This window comes from Takifugu rubripes, chromosome 12 (assembly GCF_901000725.2).
Source record: "Takifugu rubripes chromosome 12, fTakRub1.2, whole genome shotgun sequence".
Taxonomy (NCBI): domain Eukaryota; kingdom Metazoa; phylum Chordata; class Actinopteri; order Tetraodontiformes; family Tetraodontidae; genus Takifugu; species Takifugu rubripes.
Genome location: NC_042296.1, coordinates 6,183,486 through 6,204,193, shown reverse-complemented (window position 1 = coordinate 6,204,193; position 20,708 = coordinate 6,183,486). Strand labels below are relative to the sequence as shown.

At 41.8% G+C, this 20,708-nt stretch overlaps 1 protein-coding gene across 3 annotated transcripts in view; it reads right to left on the bottom strand.

Moving 5' to 3' along the window:
* trappc9 (trafficking protein particle complex subunit 9) overlaps positions 1–20,708 on the bottom strand; it is an 85,601-nt gene that overhangs the window by 54,398 nt on the left and 10,495 nt on the right. For all 3 annotated transcript variants that reach the window (XM_003968994.3, XM_011609005.2, XM_029844823.1), the window contains 8 exons: positions 18,233–18,359; positions 17,070–17,215; positions 14,368–14,453; positions 12,499–12,625; positions 12,294–12,426; positions 9,321–9,484; positions 4,817–4,969; positions 1,703–1,821 (listed from right to left, as the gene is read on the bottom strand). In XM_003968994.3, coding sequence (XP_003969043.1) covers positions 1,703–1,821; positions 4,817–4,969; positions 9,321–9,484; positions 12,294–12,426; positions 12,499–12,625; positions 14,368–14,453; positions 17,070–17,215; positions 18,233–18,359 — 1,055 coding nt within the window. The remainder of the gene's footprint in view (positions 1–1,702; positions 1,822–4,816; positions 4,970–9,320; positions 9,485–12,293; positions 12,427–12,498; positions 12,626–14,367; positions 14,454–17,069; positions 17,216–18,232; positions 18,360–20,708) is intronic.

The following is a 20,708-nucleotide window of genomic DNA, read 5'->3' as shown; positions in this document are numbered from 1 at the left end:
TTTTCTGAAGCTTGATTCAATAATATTCATTTCAACATCCATCCCAGCTGGTTAGGACTAACAACTAGGCATATACAATTTATATTTACAAAGTAATAACTTTCAAGTTATGCAGCAGCAGAATTGTGGCTCTTGAACAAAAAGAGGAAAAAATGACTTGATTTGGCAAGAAGAGGTTAAGCTGTCTGTAAAAATCTGCTCTTTTAAACATTTTTAATGTTTAAAAGGGTCAAGTATCTGCTGCTAACCTAAATTTCTATATGGTGAAATGCACAGCCTTTTGAAAGTGACCCTTCCTGGGCTGCAGCTTCACAGCATCCTGGAAAATTTGCTTTCTGTTGAGAATTCCTAGGTGTGGCTGAAGCCTGTGCCTGTTTCACGATCATGGCTGATTGAACTGCTCTGGATGGCTTGTCCAGTAGAGACTGAGGTTCACTCTGAGGTGAAATAACTGAGACACGACTCGGAGTGAGATTTTATAGCCCATCACTTGAGCGAGTCCTCCAGTATAAACCAGGAGATGGAGCCGGCTGTCTAAATCCCCGAGTCCACCAACACAAGCACTATAGACCAAGTCTGAGGAGGCGACGCACGCCTGCTGTGGACCGCTGGGAAACATAAAAATCAAAGTCTGAGGAGAGAGGAGTAATTGGCAGCGCCTATGTCCCTGCTTTCTGGGGGAAGACTCATTGAAAATGTGTCCACAGTAGACAGAGCTGAAACATCTGAGCAGACAAATCTTCCCCACCTGTGAGAAAACCGTCCCATTCTGACAGCGTGCACATTATTTTATTCCCAGCCCGAAGGCTTTTGCAAAGCCAGAAGAATGGAAAATGGATGCTGGAATCCTGCATCGAAAAGTCAGTGAGAAACAAACATATTGATTCCTTGTTATGGCATCTGTGGATGAATTACTCCAATATTAAACCTCGCCACGGTGCTGTGCACTTTTAAACACAGTCACACTGTGAAAAAGGAGGTACATTTCCAAATGCTGAGGGGTGAAAGCGGAGGTTGGATAAAAAATACCATTCTTACAGCGGAAAGTGTTTCATTCAACTTAAATTAACCTGAGGATGGAAGAGGAACGTTAAGTACTCGATCTTTTGCAAAGGCATAACTCAAAATGTAGCCGTGATGCGACCCCTGAAAGTTCACTTCATGTCACTGCATCTTGACATCTGGGAGCGGAAGCTATTCGATGGTCAATCCAGAGAATTTTCTTCCTCAACTTTTGCAATAAATGTCACTCGCAGCCATTATTCCTAACAATGCCAGAGAACATGCTGAAATTTCTAATAACGGAGGAATACTGAAGGAAAGACTAAGAAGCCCTCCAGTAATAACCATTTCACTGCATAACTTTGGCATTGCATGACTCAGTGACATTTTCATGTGCAAAGAAAAAGAATTCTAAATATTTCTATATGCCTGATTTGGTCGACGGAGGGTAAGAGTCGTTATAAGAGTGGCAGTTTGCTATAGAGGATATAAGCCCATTCTTGGCCTCTGCATAAAAATCACAGTTGAAATATCAAAAAGATGCCTCAAGTAAGAACTTCTCCCCCCACATCTTTCAAAAAACATGCACAGACTACAAAAACACACAATAAGTAACAAGCCTGGAAAAACTATGATAAAGAAGTTAAAACATGCACAGAAGGGCTCCGCCTTTGGAGCCACGCTGGGGCTCTTGGTTTACCTTAACGTGGCTGTACTCGGACTTTCCGGGCTCACTGCCCACAGGCTTGTTCTCAGACCTGGACTTGAGGACCTGGCGTAGAGGGCTGGAGATCGGCAGGCCGGTTACACTGATCCCATCTGAAAAGAGGACGGCAGCTTTCAGTCAGAAAGTCTGCAGAGGAAATAGCTAAACAGAGACATTTAGCCCCAGAACAACCGGGAACACACAAATAATCATTACTAGGGGTGATGTAAATCATTTCTTTTGAAGGTTTTCAGAAATAGACTCCCTCATGTTGTCCACTTCAACACATTATTTATTTGGAGACTCTGGAAAACGTCCAAAGACCCTTTTGACAAAACTAAAGATTAGCACTGAAGCTGAACTACTGAGATTTACGATGTTTCTGTAATGGTGGTTGCACATTTCACTCATCTACCGTGCTGCATTTATCCACTTTACGTCTAACTTTATTACCTAAACACATATAAGAGGAAGAAGGAACAAATCTGAAGAAACAGCCCTGCTAATAAATAGCTGTATTTTCTGACTTTCAGAGAAGCCATGTGGATGCAGGAGCAGCTGCACCATCAGCTGCAGGTTGAGGCGCCACCACAGGCACTGCTGCTTATAACCCCACTCCCCCAACACTCCGAAATGACGCCCCGAGCCCACGTTCTGACGTCAAAACAATCATATCGCTCTCTGACGTCAGGGGAATGTGAAGGCCTACAATTTCCTCTAAGACAGGGAAAATTACTGGCCTTGCAGCGGCTCTGGCGAATGGGTTTCACAACAGACAGACAAATATATTCACAGACTCTCAGACTCAGATACCTAAAATACCCATCTCATCCATCCTGACATCACTTACTTTGTCCTTTATAGCCCGATACGAAGGAAATGTGACTTTTTAAGGACTTTTATGGCTGTGTGTTTATAGAGCTCTGCCTATAAGCACACACTAAAACTTCACTATACTTTTAAATGAAACTCATTAAATCACTGAAAGACCAAAGGATCGTATGTGAGGGAATATTGGAATCCCTACTGTTAAATTAGATATGCATCAGACTGTAGAGCGGGGAAGGAGGAGGAAAAAAAACACAAATGCCGCACGGATTACACTTTAAGACATTATGAACCGTGGATTTCATTACGGCACGCTGTCTGTTTCAGGAGCTGCCTGTGACACTTGGCGTCCTGTGGAGCGGCAACTGTGTGAGTAATGGGTGGCTTGATTGATGAAGGCATTGCTCACAATCATCCTCTGGTTTGCACCATCCCCCCAATCAGTATCTGTTGAGTTCTTGGTCATAAAGCTTCAGGGGTTGCTGGGTGCGAGCCCGGTGTTTGGATCAGTCACTCATTTTGAGCTGAACTGCAAAGATTCTGGATTTTATGCAGCTTTATGGATACAGAGCTGAACGTTCCATAAAGTGATGTGGCGTCAACCCTGCTAAGATTTACAAGCTTCTTCCTGGAAGAACCAGCGAACAGTCCTGTCTGAATGTAAACATTAGAAAACCCACAGCTAATATTCTGTTCTGGTCAATCACAAGAACGGATAATACAACGGAATGCTCAACGCCTGAGCGTGCCAGTCACACCTTATTTAACACGAGTGGCAGCAAAACATCAACTGTGAGTCCTGGAAATTTATGCCGGCTGTCTTAAGCGTCTTTATGGTGCCAGTAAAATGAAAATGAAAACATGGCAGTAATAAGTTGTAGTGAGCCATTCAAAAGCTTAAATGTAATCCCAATGGTTTTGAGAACTCTACTACCCTCCTGTCGATCAGGCAGTGTAAGGACAAGAAGAGCAGGGCAGCATGAGCAGAGTTCCCTTCATAATAAACTATAAAGTCATCACTGCCATTCTGGACACTTAGTTAAGCCACATCAAAGTAAAATGAAGCGTTGAGAATGATTTAGAAGCACAAGTATAAAAGTTCTTATTTATCAGGCCTGTGTATTCATGAAGAAACCACGTCATGACCTACAGGAAGAAGTAAGATTTGTTGTTTCCGGGATTATTGGAAATGGGAATAATGTAGCACAAATGAATTGGTGTCTAGAGCGGCTGTTCTGCGCAGCATAATCAAGATTCCGCAGGTTAATTAGTGACACATCTTGGTAATCTTCCACAACATAAGGATGCAAATTAAACCAAAAAACAAAAAGCTGGCTTTAAAATGCAAATAAATGTGGTCCTACAAGGTTTTTATTGTGATTTAATTAATGTAGAGGTGGATAGCATCAAACACATTTAGCAGAAAGTGCATCCTTGCGGTGTTACAATAATGACTCAATCCTGAGCTGCTGTTTACATAAACCCAGTCTTATCTTACCAGAATTCAGAGTGCTAAATATTGCTCCACTAATTAAAAATCTTAAAACTGTCTCACTTATAGTAAATATCCTATTGAGGACAGCAGTGCTCTTTATTATTTATCTTCATTCATGTGGACAAAAAAACCAAACCTTAACCTCAGAACAGATCACTCATTAATATTCAGCAGTCCAGAGAGCCTTCACAGAAAAACCTTAAGTTCGGGGTCGATAGGTTGTTAGATACGGGAAAGAAATGTGGTAGATATAATAAAATGTGAGAGAAATAATGCAATAAATGAGATCTGAGGTAGGAAAGAAGGTCAGGCAGGAATAGGAAGTGTAAATTGGTGAGAGCTGAAAGAACTCCAAGAGTACAAGAGAAATGGAAGTAAAGTCAAGGAGCCCTCTTTCTTATTACCATTTAATATTTAATCAAGCTGCCTAAATGTCTGTTTAAATAGAAAATGTCAGAGTATTCCATATAACAGCAGCACATTAAAACTTAGAGAGGAAAATAACAGACAGCCGAATGTGTCTTTAAGGATTAATGATCGAAAGTTGAGACTTTATATAATCTACCGTGTATTAAAAATTCTGCATCTCCATGACGTCGCAACAAAATATGCAGTGAGAATTCCAATAAGCTGATGAAAGCGAAAGGAGAAAACGAGGATTGAAGAGTTTAGACGTTCTCAAGCTGTGGAACACAATTATGGGCTTTAAGGGATACTTAGCCACCCCAAGTCCAAAAACCGGAAGTAGAATAACTTGGCACCTACAGACATTAATTTACACTCACCATCATTAAGGTCCTGCAACAGGTTTTCCTGGCCAGAAAAGTCCAGTTTGACTGTGATGGTGACGGTAAGAGTCAGTGCCTGACCAGGTTTTAGCGGCAGGTGTGACAGCGCCTCATCAAGGTTCCAGCTTAGAAACTCCCCAAACACTTTCTCTGCATACACACAAACACACACACACACACACACACACACACACACCAAAGACAAATGACAGCAAGGGGGTCAGAAACAAAAATCAATACACAGCAATGACATTACCGAGGATTAATCGACGTTCTTGACTGCTCTGAACATTTTTTTTTTAAACAATAAAAACAACGCTGCACTGCAGGAACAGCCTTAGAACCTTAACCCACTAATAAAATGAATTCCAGAATTTTTAGAACTGTAGGTGAATCAAAGAAAAGAAATGAGTGGGTGAATGAATGAACCTGCTGCACCAATTAAGACACTCATTATAATGTTTCCACCATAAAAATGCTGCTGATTGGCCTACCTGCCTCTAATCTGGCACTTCCTGATCAGATTCTTTTATACCTCGACCATTCTACCTGAGCAAATGACTCAGCTGCATCCACTTCAACCAGGAGCAGAAAATAAATGCTACAAGACCAGATTAAAGCGACTGCATGTGCAGGTGAGATGCGACTGCTCTATGGACGCGTAGGGAAAAAAAAAAACTCATTAAAAAGAGCTTGTTTCCTTCAAAAATCAAAACCGTTAAAACCCTGCAAAATTATGTGAATACAGGCAGCATTGGATAAAAGCTTTTTTCCAAATAGTGCTCCATGTTATGCCTTTAAAAATCCATCCTGTATCAGCATCAAACAGGGAAATAAGGAAAGGAGAGAACTGAAGAGGGAAAAAAGTTGAATAAGTGAGGCCCAAATACTGAACAGTCTGGCAGCCAGGATTATGGCTGGCCTTATTATCATGACACAAGTGAGCTGTGAGTCATAAGGAACAGTATCCACACCTGTCAGGGAACATTCCCTTCATTATTTAGAGTATTAACCAGAGACATGTTCATCTTTGTTGGTGTGTCACCGGAACAGATATGAAACAATCTATTCCAAACGCTGTCAGAAATCTCTCGCTTGATAATCCACCTTTCTCTGAAGTTGTGGATGTTGCAATGTAATCAGCCATTTCTGCTCCTCTGATCTCCTGATTTATGGCCAGACATTAGAGTTTCTCTGAATCTTTTCAGAGAAACTCACTCTACCCAGTGCTTTCTGAGTTCATGTGCAACAATTAAGCAGAAGTATACTTGAATTCACTGCTCATTACATATGTAGGAGGCAGCGGGCGTCCAATGCCTCAATAAGTCAAAAAGTAATTAGTAAACAGAGGCCCCAGGTCCAGCTGAGGCAATCAATAGAGTCTAGTTGAGACACTTTTGTAATAAAAGTTTCATTTGAAATTGAAACATTTGCTGGCTTCCATCATGCCTACAAGTACCAGGAAGATAATCAAAAAAACAAATAAAGGAAAGTTGAATCCATTAAGGTCCCTATCCAGCAGTAGAGGTGTTGGATCCAGGCTGAACGCTGCTCGCTGGGGTTGGCTTGTTACCGCCCATCACCATGAACGACACTTAGCTGGAGCTTGGTCAGCGGGCCAAATGAGACTTGAGACTTTAAGACTGGGATTGAATGTAAAATACATTTCTAAAAGGGAATAACTAACAAGTAAACACATCTGTAGCTGCAACTCTTTGTTTCTATTCCAAATGCTTCTGGAAAGACTGAATATGACAGCGAGATCACACAAGTCTAGTGGTCTATATTAAGACAATTATATTAATCTAAAACACCAACTCAAGTGTTGTCAGCGACTATAACAATCCACCCCGATGGTACAAGACAGCTGTGAAAAAAGCATCGGGTCTTTTAGGGAGCGGAGTCACATGGGCTCAAAGCTTCTCCTTGACTGGGAAAATCCATCTGGCCTTTTGGACGAACATGTTCTATGAATCAGTAGTGAACTGTTGCTACCATGTGATGAATTCCAGAAGGTGACACCTGTAGTGTTGTCAGTCCCTCTGCAGCACCTCCTTCCTCCTGCAAAACTGGAGGAAGCCTTAAATTAAACAAGGCAAATGAACTTGGTTGACTGGTGGGGCTACGGAATACATATTAGTCTGTTGGTGGACATGGATGGCATGTCCTCCTTTGAAAATTGATGCTAAACGGCCAGAGCGTCTGCCATGGGAGATCTCGGCAGCTTTTCAGCTGCACAACGTCATAGTCTGAGTGAAGAAATTCACTTCCTAATACCTGTTGAAGGTTTCAATGAGATTTCATTAAAAGAAAACAAAGTTAAATACACAGAAGCGGTGTGATGTGTTTGGTAGGGAAAGACGGGAGAGACGCCGCTTGGACACGCTGACGTGGACATGCCGCTGGAACGTTGCGAACAAAAGGGCAAACGACACGGTAAAGCACTCGAAGAGAGCAATTCCAAATGCTCGAGAGAAAAACGGCGTCTGAAAAAGGCAGACGCTCATTGTCAGCACACAATAAAGTCGGAGGCAGCGACGCTAGATAGTTAAGAAAGAGATGCTGCATACGGATAAGGAAGCGCCGCTTATTTCAGGTCACTCTAGTGTGTTGTCTTTGTATACCATGAAGGAAAAGTAATGTTTTAATCATGTATACGATCATTTATTTATGCTATATGTTAAGCAAATTCAAATCTGGAAATGGAATAAATAGAATCTGCCTGCATGTTTCATATAAGAATAATGTAAATAAAATAATTTCCGTAGAGATGCCACGTAACTCCAGACAGTAGAACAATAAAAACTGCAAAGGTAGAGATAAATAGAACAGCGATAGCTTTATCTGGGCACCCAGACGCTGCTGCTGGGTTACCAGGGACACGCAAAAGTCGCGCTGATGCTGAGATAAAATCTGCATTTGTTTTTTAAGCTTTAAACAAGTGGATTACGAGAAGCGGGGTCCAATTTCAGTTAAAGTCATGGAAGCAGAATAGAACAGCCTGGACTGGCACACAAATTAAACAAAACAGTGGGATGATTTATTAGGAAAAGGTCTGGACTGGAAAGTGACAGAATAGAGTTTTTTGGCTAGTTTCACCTGAAGGTGCCTTTGACCACAGGCCATTCCAGCAATGTAGTTTGGTATTTAGAGTGGTTTTTAAAATCACTTTGGCATGAGAACACAAATATAACCAAGTAGAGATGATTGATGATACACCAACAACGCTGGTTTTTAAAATATGCATCACAGCATTTCTTATGTGGACCTTTACAGAGACAATGGGAGTATTTAGTAAACCTCCTCACACCTCTGACAGATAAACTGAACACTCATACTCTTGCTTCTGATTGTCTATTAAGTCTATTAGAACCTTTTGAATAAAACATGTTGAGTTTTCTCATTCTACTTTAAAGCAGCTGTCAAAAGTTTTTTTAGCGAACAGATGCTGTTTTTCCATTTTGGGGCTATGGAAGGGGGTTTTTTTTGGCTTGTTCGCCCAACTTTAAAAATAGCACTACCTTGGAGGCAAAAATATATTCTGCAGCCCAAATTACTTGCAACAACCACAATAGCGGTTCTATTTCAAAAGGAACTCTTGTTAACTACGGCGTACCTCGGCATCCAGCCAGTGTGGAGCATATACGTGTACGTGAGAGGAAGGTGAACTAAGAGTGGTGCACAGTGACTGACTGGCTGAAAGTCTTTAAACCAATAAATAACCAACAAATCATTTAAACTTCAAGACAGAGGTAATTAAATGTTGAGCACGTTAGTGCTGACAAACTTTCAAGGGAGATTAACTGAATTTTCCCACATATATAGGAATCTGGAGCTCTAGGAGGAAGGTACATTGGGGAGAAACAAGTAAAACTCTGAGGTCTCGAACAGTTCACGTGGAAACTGAAAAGAACACGATGAGGACTCTTGATTGATCAGGAGGCTTTGTCACCTCATGCAAAACCAATCAACAGGGGCTCAGACGTATGAAAAGGAATTAGTTTCAGGTCCTTTGATGCTTAAATATACAGATGATGGCTGACAAACCGCAGACAAAAGGCTGGAGATGAGCCAGGAGTAAAAGTAATTAGGGTGCAGTTTTAGGAACGTTCTACTTTATTAATGCTGCAGCGTTTTCATTCGAGAGAAGAAAAATGGAGATGGAGAGACTGTCGCTAAAACGGAAGTGGGTCTGCAGAGGCGTGACGGCCTGAGCAGGTGTCCAACCATGACAAGATGCAGAAGAAAACACTGCGAGACGTCAAAAGTCGAGTCAGGGGACGTCCTAATGCTGCTGACTGAAGAAGTACTGCAGATCCAATCCTGCTCTGCAGCAGATTTCTGCTTTAAAAAAAAATCAAAAAATCAACACCTGTTACACCTGTGGTCCAATGCACATGTAGAAGAGAGCGTCCTGGATCCGCATCTCAAATTCTCCCCACTACCTCACCGATATCTGATGAGGCAAGAATGGCTTTGACATAGGAGGGACTGGACTGACCTTTGGTGCTGAGTGTCTTAGAGGTGAGCTCCAGAGTCTCGATGTCCTCCGATCCGATATTTTCCAAGCTGATGGTCATCTGCTGGGTCTCACCGTTGAAAAGCTGAATGGACACCGTGCTGGACAACTCTTCTTTGGACAACGGCTGAGGCGTGTGGGCTGACCTGCACAGGTTGATGAAGAAGGTAATGTGCTCATTAATTGACTGGAATGAGCACAGGTGAGTTTCCCTTGTGAATTGTACACTTCCAAACCATTTTAGGCTCTAATAAGTATGAGTATAGATTCAAATTTGTAAAAGTCAAACTGTCAATCATAGAGGGCACATCTGTCTGCTTTCATTTGTTCTAGAAGGGTTCTTCAAATGTGAAGCACCCAGAGATGTGCGCAAAGAGACAAAGCTAAAATGTTTTCCCTGGTGTTTTGGAGAGATGATAAAAGCCATATTTTGGGAATCTCATTTGCTGGAACATCATTTGTTGATGGCTTTTTACCCAGAATAGGAACTCCTGCTGAGCCTTCAGCATCACTTTCAATTACGCAAGGGATTTTACAATCAAAGCTTATTTGGGTAACAGACAGTTTAATTTTTTAATGCCTAAAAAACTTAATAAAAGGAATGAATTAAAAAGCCAAGACCTCTCAGTGCAGGCGCAAACGAGCCACTCAGTTCCATTTCGAGCCCGACGGATATGACATCTTATTAAGAATGGTACAGTTTTTCAAACACCGGCTGGCTGAATATTCTGAAAGTTTTATTCAGAACTGTCCGATACAGTCAAGACCTTGCCGACGCGCAGCCAGAATACTGAACGCCCAATGTGATGCACGGGTTCAAAATGTTCACATCTGCAATCCGTGTAATCCTTCGAGGATCAGACGTACTGATCGGTGTGAGCTGAAGAAATCAAAGCAATGCAGCCAACAATTATGAATTGTGAATTGAGCTTGGTAAAGGTCAGAAGGAGGCAACCCAATACCACATATTAGTGCATATGATTAAAAGTCTCAGCCTGCTTGAATTGAAAAAAGCAGCAGCTAGTTTCTGCTTAAGGAAAAAAGATACACACTGGCATCAAAAGGAATGCACAAATTTGTGATCATGCGCGCGTTTGAAACAGTTCCCTCACAGCTTATTATACATGAATACATTCAGATGTGTAACTTCAATACCAAAATGATATGCTGCCTGCAGCTGCAATTACGAGTACATGTCAACACCCAATACGATGCTTTATCCTGAGCTCCATACCTTCAGCAAGCAATAACCTCACATCTAAGACAACGGAACGTTCAACTAGGAGCCGCGTTCCGTAATCAGCTTCAAACACCTTCATCTTTGGGACTGTGGGAATGTCCGACAGCACTGTAGTTTGTTGTAGTGCAACAGATGCAGATGTCACAACACCAACAACAACACATGGGCTGTTAAGGGATGTTGGATTGTGCTGGAAATGCTATTTTAAAAGAGGTCTGAAAGGAGAATCACACAAAAATAAAAACAAAGATGGCATTTTCCTTTAATGATCAACAGAACTCTGCTCTCAGAAATAACCACAAAAAGAGAAGTTATATGACATAACATTGTTTTTATGCCTACAATTGAATGACAAAGTCTGGAGGGTATCCAATTTGCAAGTTAGTGAGAAGAGACACCGCACCCTTGAACTTTGACAGCAACATTAAATCCTTTCTGAAGGTGAGAGAGAAACGGTGCTCGGAGCATTTAAGATACATCCTAAATAAGTTGAAATGGTTTTAATTGTCATGTTAGCAGTGTGAGGAAGGAAGGCTGGAAGAAGGGAAGCTTCAGGCTGGAGGCTAGAAGATAACTGAGGAGTCAATGAGGCACCTCTGTGACTGGAGTCAGAGCTGAATGTCTCCCTATAGGCTCAGTGAAAGCACCCAGGAAACTATATTACATTTCATTTACACATCTGCTAGCGTACTCATCCAACAGTGGAGAGAAAAAAAGAGTTTCCACATCAAAAGCTGCTGAAGTGCTGCACTTAGAGGCACAAACTAAACAGGGGACTTTGCAGCAGCTCTGTTGTCAGAATGATTTACGAAGCTCTCATAGGGTCTTTTACCTGCTCCATTCGAGTAGTAATTTAACCCATGAGTTTTCCACTCCTGTTTTCTACTGTTACGGCATCCAAAATGTCATCACACCCACATGTAGAGCAATTTCCCTGTCACCCTTATTACTATAGAGTAATGCTCATTGTAATGCATGTGTACAGTGATATCCAGGCATCACTCATGGGGAGAAACAGTCAGAGCCATCTGTGTATAATACGACTGTGGCGTGTCTTTCTTTATTACGCTCTGGTTCTCCAAAACAATGGATGTTAAATGAAACACGATCGTACTGGCCTGACATTTAGCTTTCAGCGTTTCAAAAAAAACGTGTACGATTGATGGGACCTTTTTGGTTGACCTGAATGTTCGCGTTTAAATGGAGCATGTTTAACACCTGCCAGCCCAAATGGGAATTACCTAAAAGCTTCAAAAGAAGCAAACAATCCCAACGATGTCTGACACTGGTCCTCTGACTGAATCTGCTGCTACTGTCGAATAAAAGAAGGGCCATTCATTTGCTGAACAAACTTTCCCTTTTCCCTAATTAGGTACCTTTCCATAATATGGTCAGAAAATAAGCTTGGCTGTGACAAGAAAAAAAAAAAAAACACTTTTGTGGAAGTTAGAAGTGCCTGGGGGTCTAGCACTGCGGCACTTCTGCAGGTGTTACTGTTAGGACTCCTTGTATTTACGATTCACCCAAATATTAGAACGCTTTTTCTTAATTATTTTCTTCACATAAAGAGCTGTTGAATCGAATTTATGCGTCAGACAGGCATTTATATCTCTTACAGTTAAACTGAGCTTGACTTCATTTACATTGATGCCGATTAAACCCACGTCTGCAACATTAGCAACAAGGATAAAAGGAGTTTTCAGGTGGGTTCTGACCGTGGTATAGATGTGCCCAGTTGAAGACGCGGGAGCGAGGGAATGACTTCAACCAAGCAGCCGCTAGTCTTGACTCCAGCCAGGGCCTCCAGCATGCACTCACTGGTAACGCCAAACACCGATGTACGATACCCTGAGTTAGAGACAAATTCAGGATTATGGCTATTATTTGTGATCACTGAGCTGGAACGGCACTGTAACTCACCGTTGACAGTGATGTTTCCAGCTGTGCGTGGGACACCGACCAGTGTGACTGGGTACAGTCCAGACTCTGCAGGCAGGGATAGTGCAGCTGGCAGGGATTCAAACTCCACTCCAGAGGTCAGCAAACTCTAAAAAGTAGCATAGCATAAATGCAGATCATAGAAAAGAGCAGCAACATAAATAAAATCTAGACTAAAATTCCAGGAATTTGGTTCCAAAGTGTACTTCTAACATGACCTCTACAGGGAAAATCAAAGTATTAACATTCTTAGAACACACTGTCCAGTTGCAGCAGGCAGACTAAGGTGAGGTAATGTGCAAATCAATCCCCAACAGCAGACACTACCTCATGAGAGGGAGGACTGCCGAGGAGCTGAACCTCTGAGCTAACACAAGCTGTAATTTAAATTGTCCTTGATTTCCACTTCAGGACATTATACACCTTTACCGCCTAGCAGACGCATCAGCCGTAACCTATTGGAAATAGTTCACTTGTATTCAGCCTTGAAAAGGTTAATTACTGTTTCAATAGCAATCACAATTAGCATTCCCAAAGCAAATTGTGCCACGTGAAGTGCTGAGCTGTTGTCTGTTTACACACAGATCACCAACTGTGTAAAGTCATAACTACGTGATTATTAGCATCATATTTGAGGTTAACAACAGACTGGGCTCTCAACAGGCTGGAGGAAGTCATGTTAAAAAGCATCCCGTTAAACAGAGGAATCCGTACAGTGAAAGACAAGCAAAATTGGTATTAGTGCGCTGCTCATGTGGTGACAGTAAAGATACCTGTTGTGCTGATCTACTAGTTCACCTTGGTGAGTGTTTGTCTCCTTCTGGGTTTGTGTACAGTGAATAAATGGCTGCTTGGGTCTAATAGCTGTCTGGGGTACAGAAAGCTCTCATCTTGCATTATTCTGTCCATCTATAAACACACAAATATGACACAACTTGCGGTCCCGAGCAGCCGAGTGCTCCAGCCTCCATCTGTGACCTGATCAATTAAGCTGCAGGTGGGAAGAGCTAATGGCTGCTCTGGCCAGATAAGTATCTCCCCGGAGTTCAGATGGAACTTCAATTTGCTCTTGACAGACAATTTGCTCTTACGGTATATGTGTATAAATGTGTATAAATTTTATTTTATAGAGTTTGAAAATAAAAAGTGATTCATTCAAAAAAGGGTTTAAAAGACAATGACAGCAGAAAAGAAGACCTGTTATATGCTGTAGGTGGAATCTCTGCATTGGTCTGACCCGCAGAATTAGTCATGCAATTTAGAACTACATTAGGCTCCAAATAATCACATTTTGTGCTCATTGAAGAAAAAATAAAGCTAACTGGTGAATCGTGTTTGCTTAAATGATTTAATGGGTATCAACAGCTTTGTATATTCCCTCTGAATAATTTAACTTCTGTGCATCTGGGAGTGTGAAGCACTTCTCTCTTTTCTACACATTTTTAATCTAGCAGGGGTTCCTCATTGGCGAATAGCTGATGATTATGTCTCCAAACTGAAACATTGTCCAGATGTTCCAAATTAGACGTGGTTGAATCTCTTGTGTCTGCAACAGAATGCATCCTCGCCAGACGACGCCGGTTGGCTACGCTGAGCCGCCTCAATTAAGAAGTCACGGTTCAGTTATGAGACTGGTGCAGATGTGATGTGAGGCAACGTCATTTGTGACAGGTAGTACAGTGTGCGCCGCTGTTGGTGTTATTGCTGTCTAACTGCTGAATGTAGGACACGTCTGGTGACTTTTGACTGAACTTTAGGACTGTTTTGCATCTCAACATCACTGTAGGAAAACTGAGTCACCAGACGGCAGAAAAGGATATCATTCCTCATCATTGTGCAAGTTACACTCACCATGTTCTCCACACGGAGCTCATAAGGCATGGGGTTGTAGACCATGAGCTGCACCTCACACACAGCTCCTTGAACCCACTGGAAGTCTGGTGGGAAAAAGGGAAAAACAAAGCAAAGAGTGGAATTCAAATTTCAAATTTGTAATTAATGAGCGAAAGAGGGCAGAGTTACAGTCTGCTGCATTGCTACTGAAAGAGCAAAAGCAACGCTTGCTAATAGAATGTCATTTCAGGAGAACAGAATCTCTCACTATATACTATTCATCTTCGATGTGTTTAAATCTGCATGCATGTGAATACAGAGTGGCCGTGAGCTTCATAACCTGTCATCTATGTGCTATCAGTGTGAAAATGACATTTTTGACTCCTTGTCCATTCAAAGCTGGCTCATCATCAGGCTAGATGAAGTGTTGGTTTCAAAAATATGATTAAAGGTGTTATTGCTGTGTATGATGAACACCTAACTTTTTTTTTTTTTCTTATAACAGCTTGATCTCACTTCTTGGAGAACTGGAAAATATATGAGAGCTCAGCATTGCAGCGAGGCGATGAAAGGGTCTGTCAGACTGGAAAGATGCAGCCTCTACCTATCAATACACATCTCCATTTGAAATATTCTCATCCATTACTCTGAATAGACTCTGGGAGGAAGGGGGGGATCATAGCCTGGACCCTGACAAGAAAAGGTAAAAAAAAGAAAAGAAAAAAAAGCTCCAGACGTACACCTTGGGAAATGAAGCAACTCAGGAAAAACATGATGTGAGTGACAAACACACTCAAACACGCACACTCAGACACGCACCAATTCTGGCACGCAGGCACGCTCTCGTGGGCAGCCAATTAAGTGTAACACACCTTCGGAAAATAGAAGAGCAGAGTGGATTGCTGCCATGTTATTAGTGTTGCCTCTGTCTTTCCTCCCCAAGTGGTCATTGAGATTCCGCTCAGATTCCCAAAAGCTTCAGCTCTTTAAATTCTTATTGCACAATGATTTGCCAAGTCCATGTAAGGCCGCGTGCCTTGTTGCACTCTACCTGTATTTGGAAATCATTTTGTCATGCTGGATTTTACAGGCTGTGGGAGACATTTTCGTTTCTTGAAGAAGACCGCGGATCTCTTCACCAGTGTTTCTGTATCCTGCCAGGATGAACTATAAGAAAATTGGATCTTTGGAACTGAATAATGCATGTAGACTATGTGGATATTGGTAGAAAGCCCTTCCATCTGTAATGATGCAACTGCAGAGCAGGAGGCCAACCAGTGAAACATAACTAAAGGCAAGCTTTCGGGCTTGTAGAATTATTGGAGCTTGTAGAGTTATGAGCCGCAGAGGGAGACACATTTCTGGAGGACATGGTTAACATTGTGAATGGGAACAAAAATTCAACAGACACCACCAAAACACACCGATTTCATAAGTTTGACATGAACTCTGAGATGTTCTAGAGTGGCGACGGTGATTTAAATCCCATCACGCCGACATGTTTTAGGTCATTCCTTTCAGTCTGGAATAACTCGGACAGGGAGGTCTGCGCCAGCGACGGATTCAAAGGAAGAACCTGACAGAGATAATTACACAAGATGATATGTCGATGGACCGTGAGCCGGTTGATGAAAATATGTAGCTGCCACCGCAGCCGTTGCCGTCCCCGGTGTGACTCTTTGATGAGCAGAAGACGCGGAGACGTTTCTCTAAAAATAATACGAGGTACTGGTCCCTGCATAATGTTTCCTCCAAGGTTCCAGGCTACAAAAGCACAGCATACTGCACCCTTGCATGCTGCCTGTACAGCCAGACGCAACAATGTACAGAAGATTGCATCCGTATTCAGTCAATCAAGTAACACCCCCACCCTTAAAATAACACCGATGCATTTCTAATATAGTGTAAAGGACAACTCCGCAGCCCGATATTGGAGGCCTGCCTCAGCTTACTGTCGTCAGTGGCAGCTCGCCTCAGACTTAGCAGATCAGAAGTCATAGCAGATCTCCTAATAACATTAAAGATTTTGCAATTTCTTCAGTGAAGCGTCACTTGTTCAGTCACTTAGCCCCCCCGTCCTTTATTGTGCACACTAACACTCACTTACACTCGCCCTCACGGTGATCAGGGCCTCAGCACCTTCCCATGACAACAGTGTATTAAATCTGTTTTGATATCAGCTTAAACCAAAATGTAATATTCTACTAAATGTGCGTGGTTAAATGTCTCCAACTGCATCACCATGTAGGTTCAAGAAACAATATTTTAGATGATTACACAGACAGTTTTTTTTGTCATAAGTAAAGCTTGCAGATCAGAACACGAGTAAATAAGATGAAGCACCTGAGGAAACCTTTTTGTGCACATACCATAAAAGCAAACCTCAGGAATTTCTGGAGGAATTGAAGAGGACGGGGGTCACATTTGTGGAGGATACAAAAAGTTTTCCATCACAGCTTTGCTCTTGCCCTCCAAATCATTGCGCACGCACACGCCCCAAGGTCAAAAAACAAGGCAGAGGAAAGTTTCTGCAGCAAGATATTGTTGATGAGCACATTTAGGAACAACAACACCGTAATTTAGATGCACGATGCTTTTAAACCTCGGTTATTTCATTCTCGTGGTGCAAATATCCAAATACGCAATTGGAGAATAACATGCTGGAGGTCAGGATGAGCAGAGCGTGTTCAAGGTCGCAGCAGGACTGCTGATGCACTTACCTATTTTCTTACAGCGCTCCTCTCCTCTGTTGTGCATGATAATTGGGGAGTAGATGAAGGGGCTGGCGGTGGACATGTTCTGTCCGAGCAGGCCTTTCACTTTGTGAGGACGCAGACTGACGGGCAGGTTGAGGAGCTTCACTGATCTAGAAACGAGTGAGCAGACAAGTTTCGACTTCACCTGAACTTAAAACAAATCCAAGCTCAGCCGTGCTGGATTTTAAAGGTCAACCTTGCAGACGTTAGTCAAGAGGAGCAGAGTGAATGTTTAATGTTACTGTGCACTACTTGAGGACAAATCTGGCTCGATTTAAAATGTTGACACACTTGTGCCTCATCACGACGGTCGCTCATTTATCCAGACTTGGACAAGGGACGTGATGAGACGTGCGACATGATTAATTGCTGCAAACGTTGTTCACGCAGCTAAAAAGGCAGAGATCATTAGGCTGCTGTTGTGTCTCGCCTCAGCTCCTTTGACACTGGCTACTAAACCCATGATAGATGCAGAGTTTTTGGAATTCATTAATATTTTAGATAAATGTAGAGATGATTCAAGTAGATCCTGGGGGCTGATACAGATGGCGACTCAGCAGCAAATTAAATTCTGACTGGAGCCTTGTACCCAAGGAATTAAATTGCCGTTTAACCCCATTGACATATTACTCTCCCCAGGTGATCAAGTGTCATATTGTTGTTGTACAACACGATATGACACAATTAACAACACAATAATACCATTAATTAAACCCCGAATCCATCACGGCAAGAAAACTGTAGCTAATTAAACTGTTTTCTCCTAAAATCTCAAACAAATTTAATTTTAAATATAATAATGCAATATGAATGAATGCTGGCAACCTGGAACATTTCCGAGTAACAAGTTATTGCTGAACATTTATCCCATTTGTCTCTTGGAAAATTAAATACACTCTCCACTGACCTGATTAGATAATTGGGAGAAATTATTTTTTAAAATGCACTAAAATTGAAATAATGGAGCTGGCTTGATTCTAAAGCAATTAAGAGTAAAAGCACTAATTACACATCCTGTGTTTTTTCATTATTCATACCTTGTGAAGTGGTCGCCACCTGTCAGTGTTCTGGCATTTAAACGCAACGTGACAAAATGCATTAAGGCTGACTCTCTGGCAGTGTCTTACCGCACAATGGGGAGCTTTGTAAAGGGCACTGGAGGGAGCTTCAGGCCATCAGGAAGGGTGATGACCTCCATTCCACCTGGACACTTGGAGGTGTAGTTCTCCAGACTCTGGGTCACCTCTTTCTTCTCTGCAATTGTGGGAGCGTATAACAGCAGAACGATCAATGGTGGCCGCAGTACATTCACAAATCTATAGAAACAATTATCTAAATATCAGGGAACTATGATTATGACACGATATCGTTCCCCTTTAATGGTCTGCTCATCAACAGAAGTGCGATTCCTTTGTAGAGATTTAAGGTTTGTGTGTGATGTGAATTATCCAGACGTTAATGGCCTGCGAGGAGTGTCTGTCTCAGCAGTTACAGCCCCGGCCTTTGAGTGGGATTGTGAGTTTTATTGTACCAATAATACCTTCTAAAGGGAACATTACTGCTCATTCAGCCGTGCAATGTTCTTTATCTACTCAAGTTGCAGTGGCCATCAAGAAGAGGACACTATACCGGGAAAGATAACATAATGATCTATAAATTAATGTTAACATGCAGTTTGTCTGGCTCTTGCTTTTTTTATACATTAATTAAGTATGTTCCAGGCTGTACCTATATGAACACACAAATGTAAGACACATTTGACATGGCTGTTGACTGTACTTCTGGTGAAATATTAATGCTATTCACACCCACTCAAAGCCATTATTGCCCCAACTGGACCAGAACTTTTTAACTTAATCAAAATTCTTAGCACTCTGGATATTAGCCAAGCTATTAGGAGTAGCCAGGATGCTAACATTGCTGATGTAAAAGCAGCAAAATGAGCTTGAACAGAATGGAGAAGGGGACAAAATGAATTAGCGACAAATTAATAGCTAAAAACTGTCCTTCCGCCTCAAAGCTTTTGTGATTGATGACAGACTCAATTGTCTAAGTGATCGCAGCAGCTGTCCTTTTGGGGGACAAAGCAGGACCAAAATCTGACTGGTTGTGTGTTGAAAGAAGACACACACGTGACATTGTCCTGTTTCTGGAAAAGAACTTTGGCTTGGGAGATCTCATCTGCGAAACCAAGACAGGTGATATTTGGCTGAATTCATTATGACTTTGCAAGAGAGACGGACAAACTCTGGAGCTTTTGCGTCAGATTTCATCAAGAAAGTTAATCTTTTCTGACAACCACTTCATTAATGCTGCGCTTTCAGCAGTCTATTGTGAAAGACATTCCATCTCTGAATGAAAGATGAAAAAAGAAAACATAATGAGTCCGGTACACCGACAGCAACTTTCGTGTGTGGCAATATTATCACGCCTCAATGTGCCAAGACTGATTAAAAAGGAAATCTCAATTGAGTAGTTGTTTAGCAGGTTTCTGAGCTGCTCTGTGCAGGGAAACTGCTGTGGGGAATTACAAAGGGCAACCAAGGTTCACCATCTTCTGCTTTATTCTCTACAAGTTGCAGTAATGCCTTTTGTGCATCTTCTTTGTTGCAGCGAGACATGCACATCGAATTTTACTGTTCTTCAGTGTTTTCTGCTGAAAAAAATCAGCCCAACAGGATGTTTGTGTGGGCTCTGATTGTTCTCTTGTAACCCAACACGATGACAACTGACCCACATCTTGTACTTTTTTAAGAACAGGCAGAGGATCACAAAGCAAACACACAATTTTTGGGAACCTTTTTTGGAAAGTATTTGCCAATCAAATGTGAATACAGAAACACAGTTTTAAAAAGATCACATTTTCTTGGTTCTTTGTCTTTTTCTTTGGTTCTTTGTTTCAGAGTCTCAGACTAAAGAATGAGACAATGACTGTAATTTGGAATTGCTTTGAGTGTGGCAGCACCAATCACTATCAAAGATTTGAACCATTTGATTAAAAAAAATCCATAAAACATCAGGTTTAAGGACGCACAGACATTTAAACGGGCTGTTCTTTTTGCTCTTCTTTCATAGATGCAACTGGAATGAGTTGACTCCAGCTTCCAACCCCTCTATAACACACCCGACTGTGATGGTAATTTCTAACAGAGCGACTGAAAGACATAAGAAAAGATGCAACAGGGCATGAATTATTCAAATTTCTGATGGTATTTCAAAAGAAATACCAAGCGATGAACAAAACCTGGTGAAGGTGAAGCATAAATCATTAAAACAGTAACATCAATAAAACCATGTTGTAAGAAGTGAAGTAAGTCTATTAAATGCTGAGCTTGTACAACGTGTAAAGATTCCATATGTCTCATAGAAGGTAGACTCAAATGGATTTCACAAGAACTTAGCTGCAGGCCGGGGCTCAAAGCAGAACTGGGTCAAAAACCTTTTTATTTTCTTCTCCACCATCATGTCATGTCCAGCCAGTAGGCGACAGCTGATGGGGACAGGGATACACCAGTAAAGGGGCCTATCAAAAGCCTCCCACTGCTGGTGGGGAGTGCAGACAGCAAAAGGAGGGCGTTCAAACTGCAGCACTTAACCTTCTCT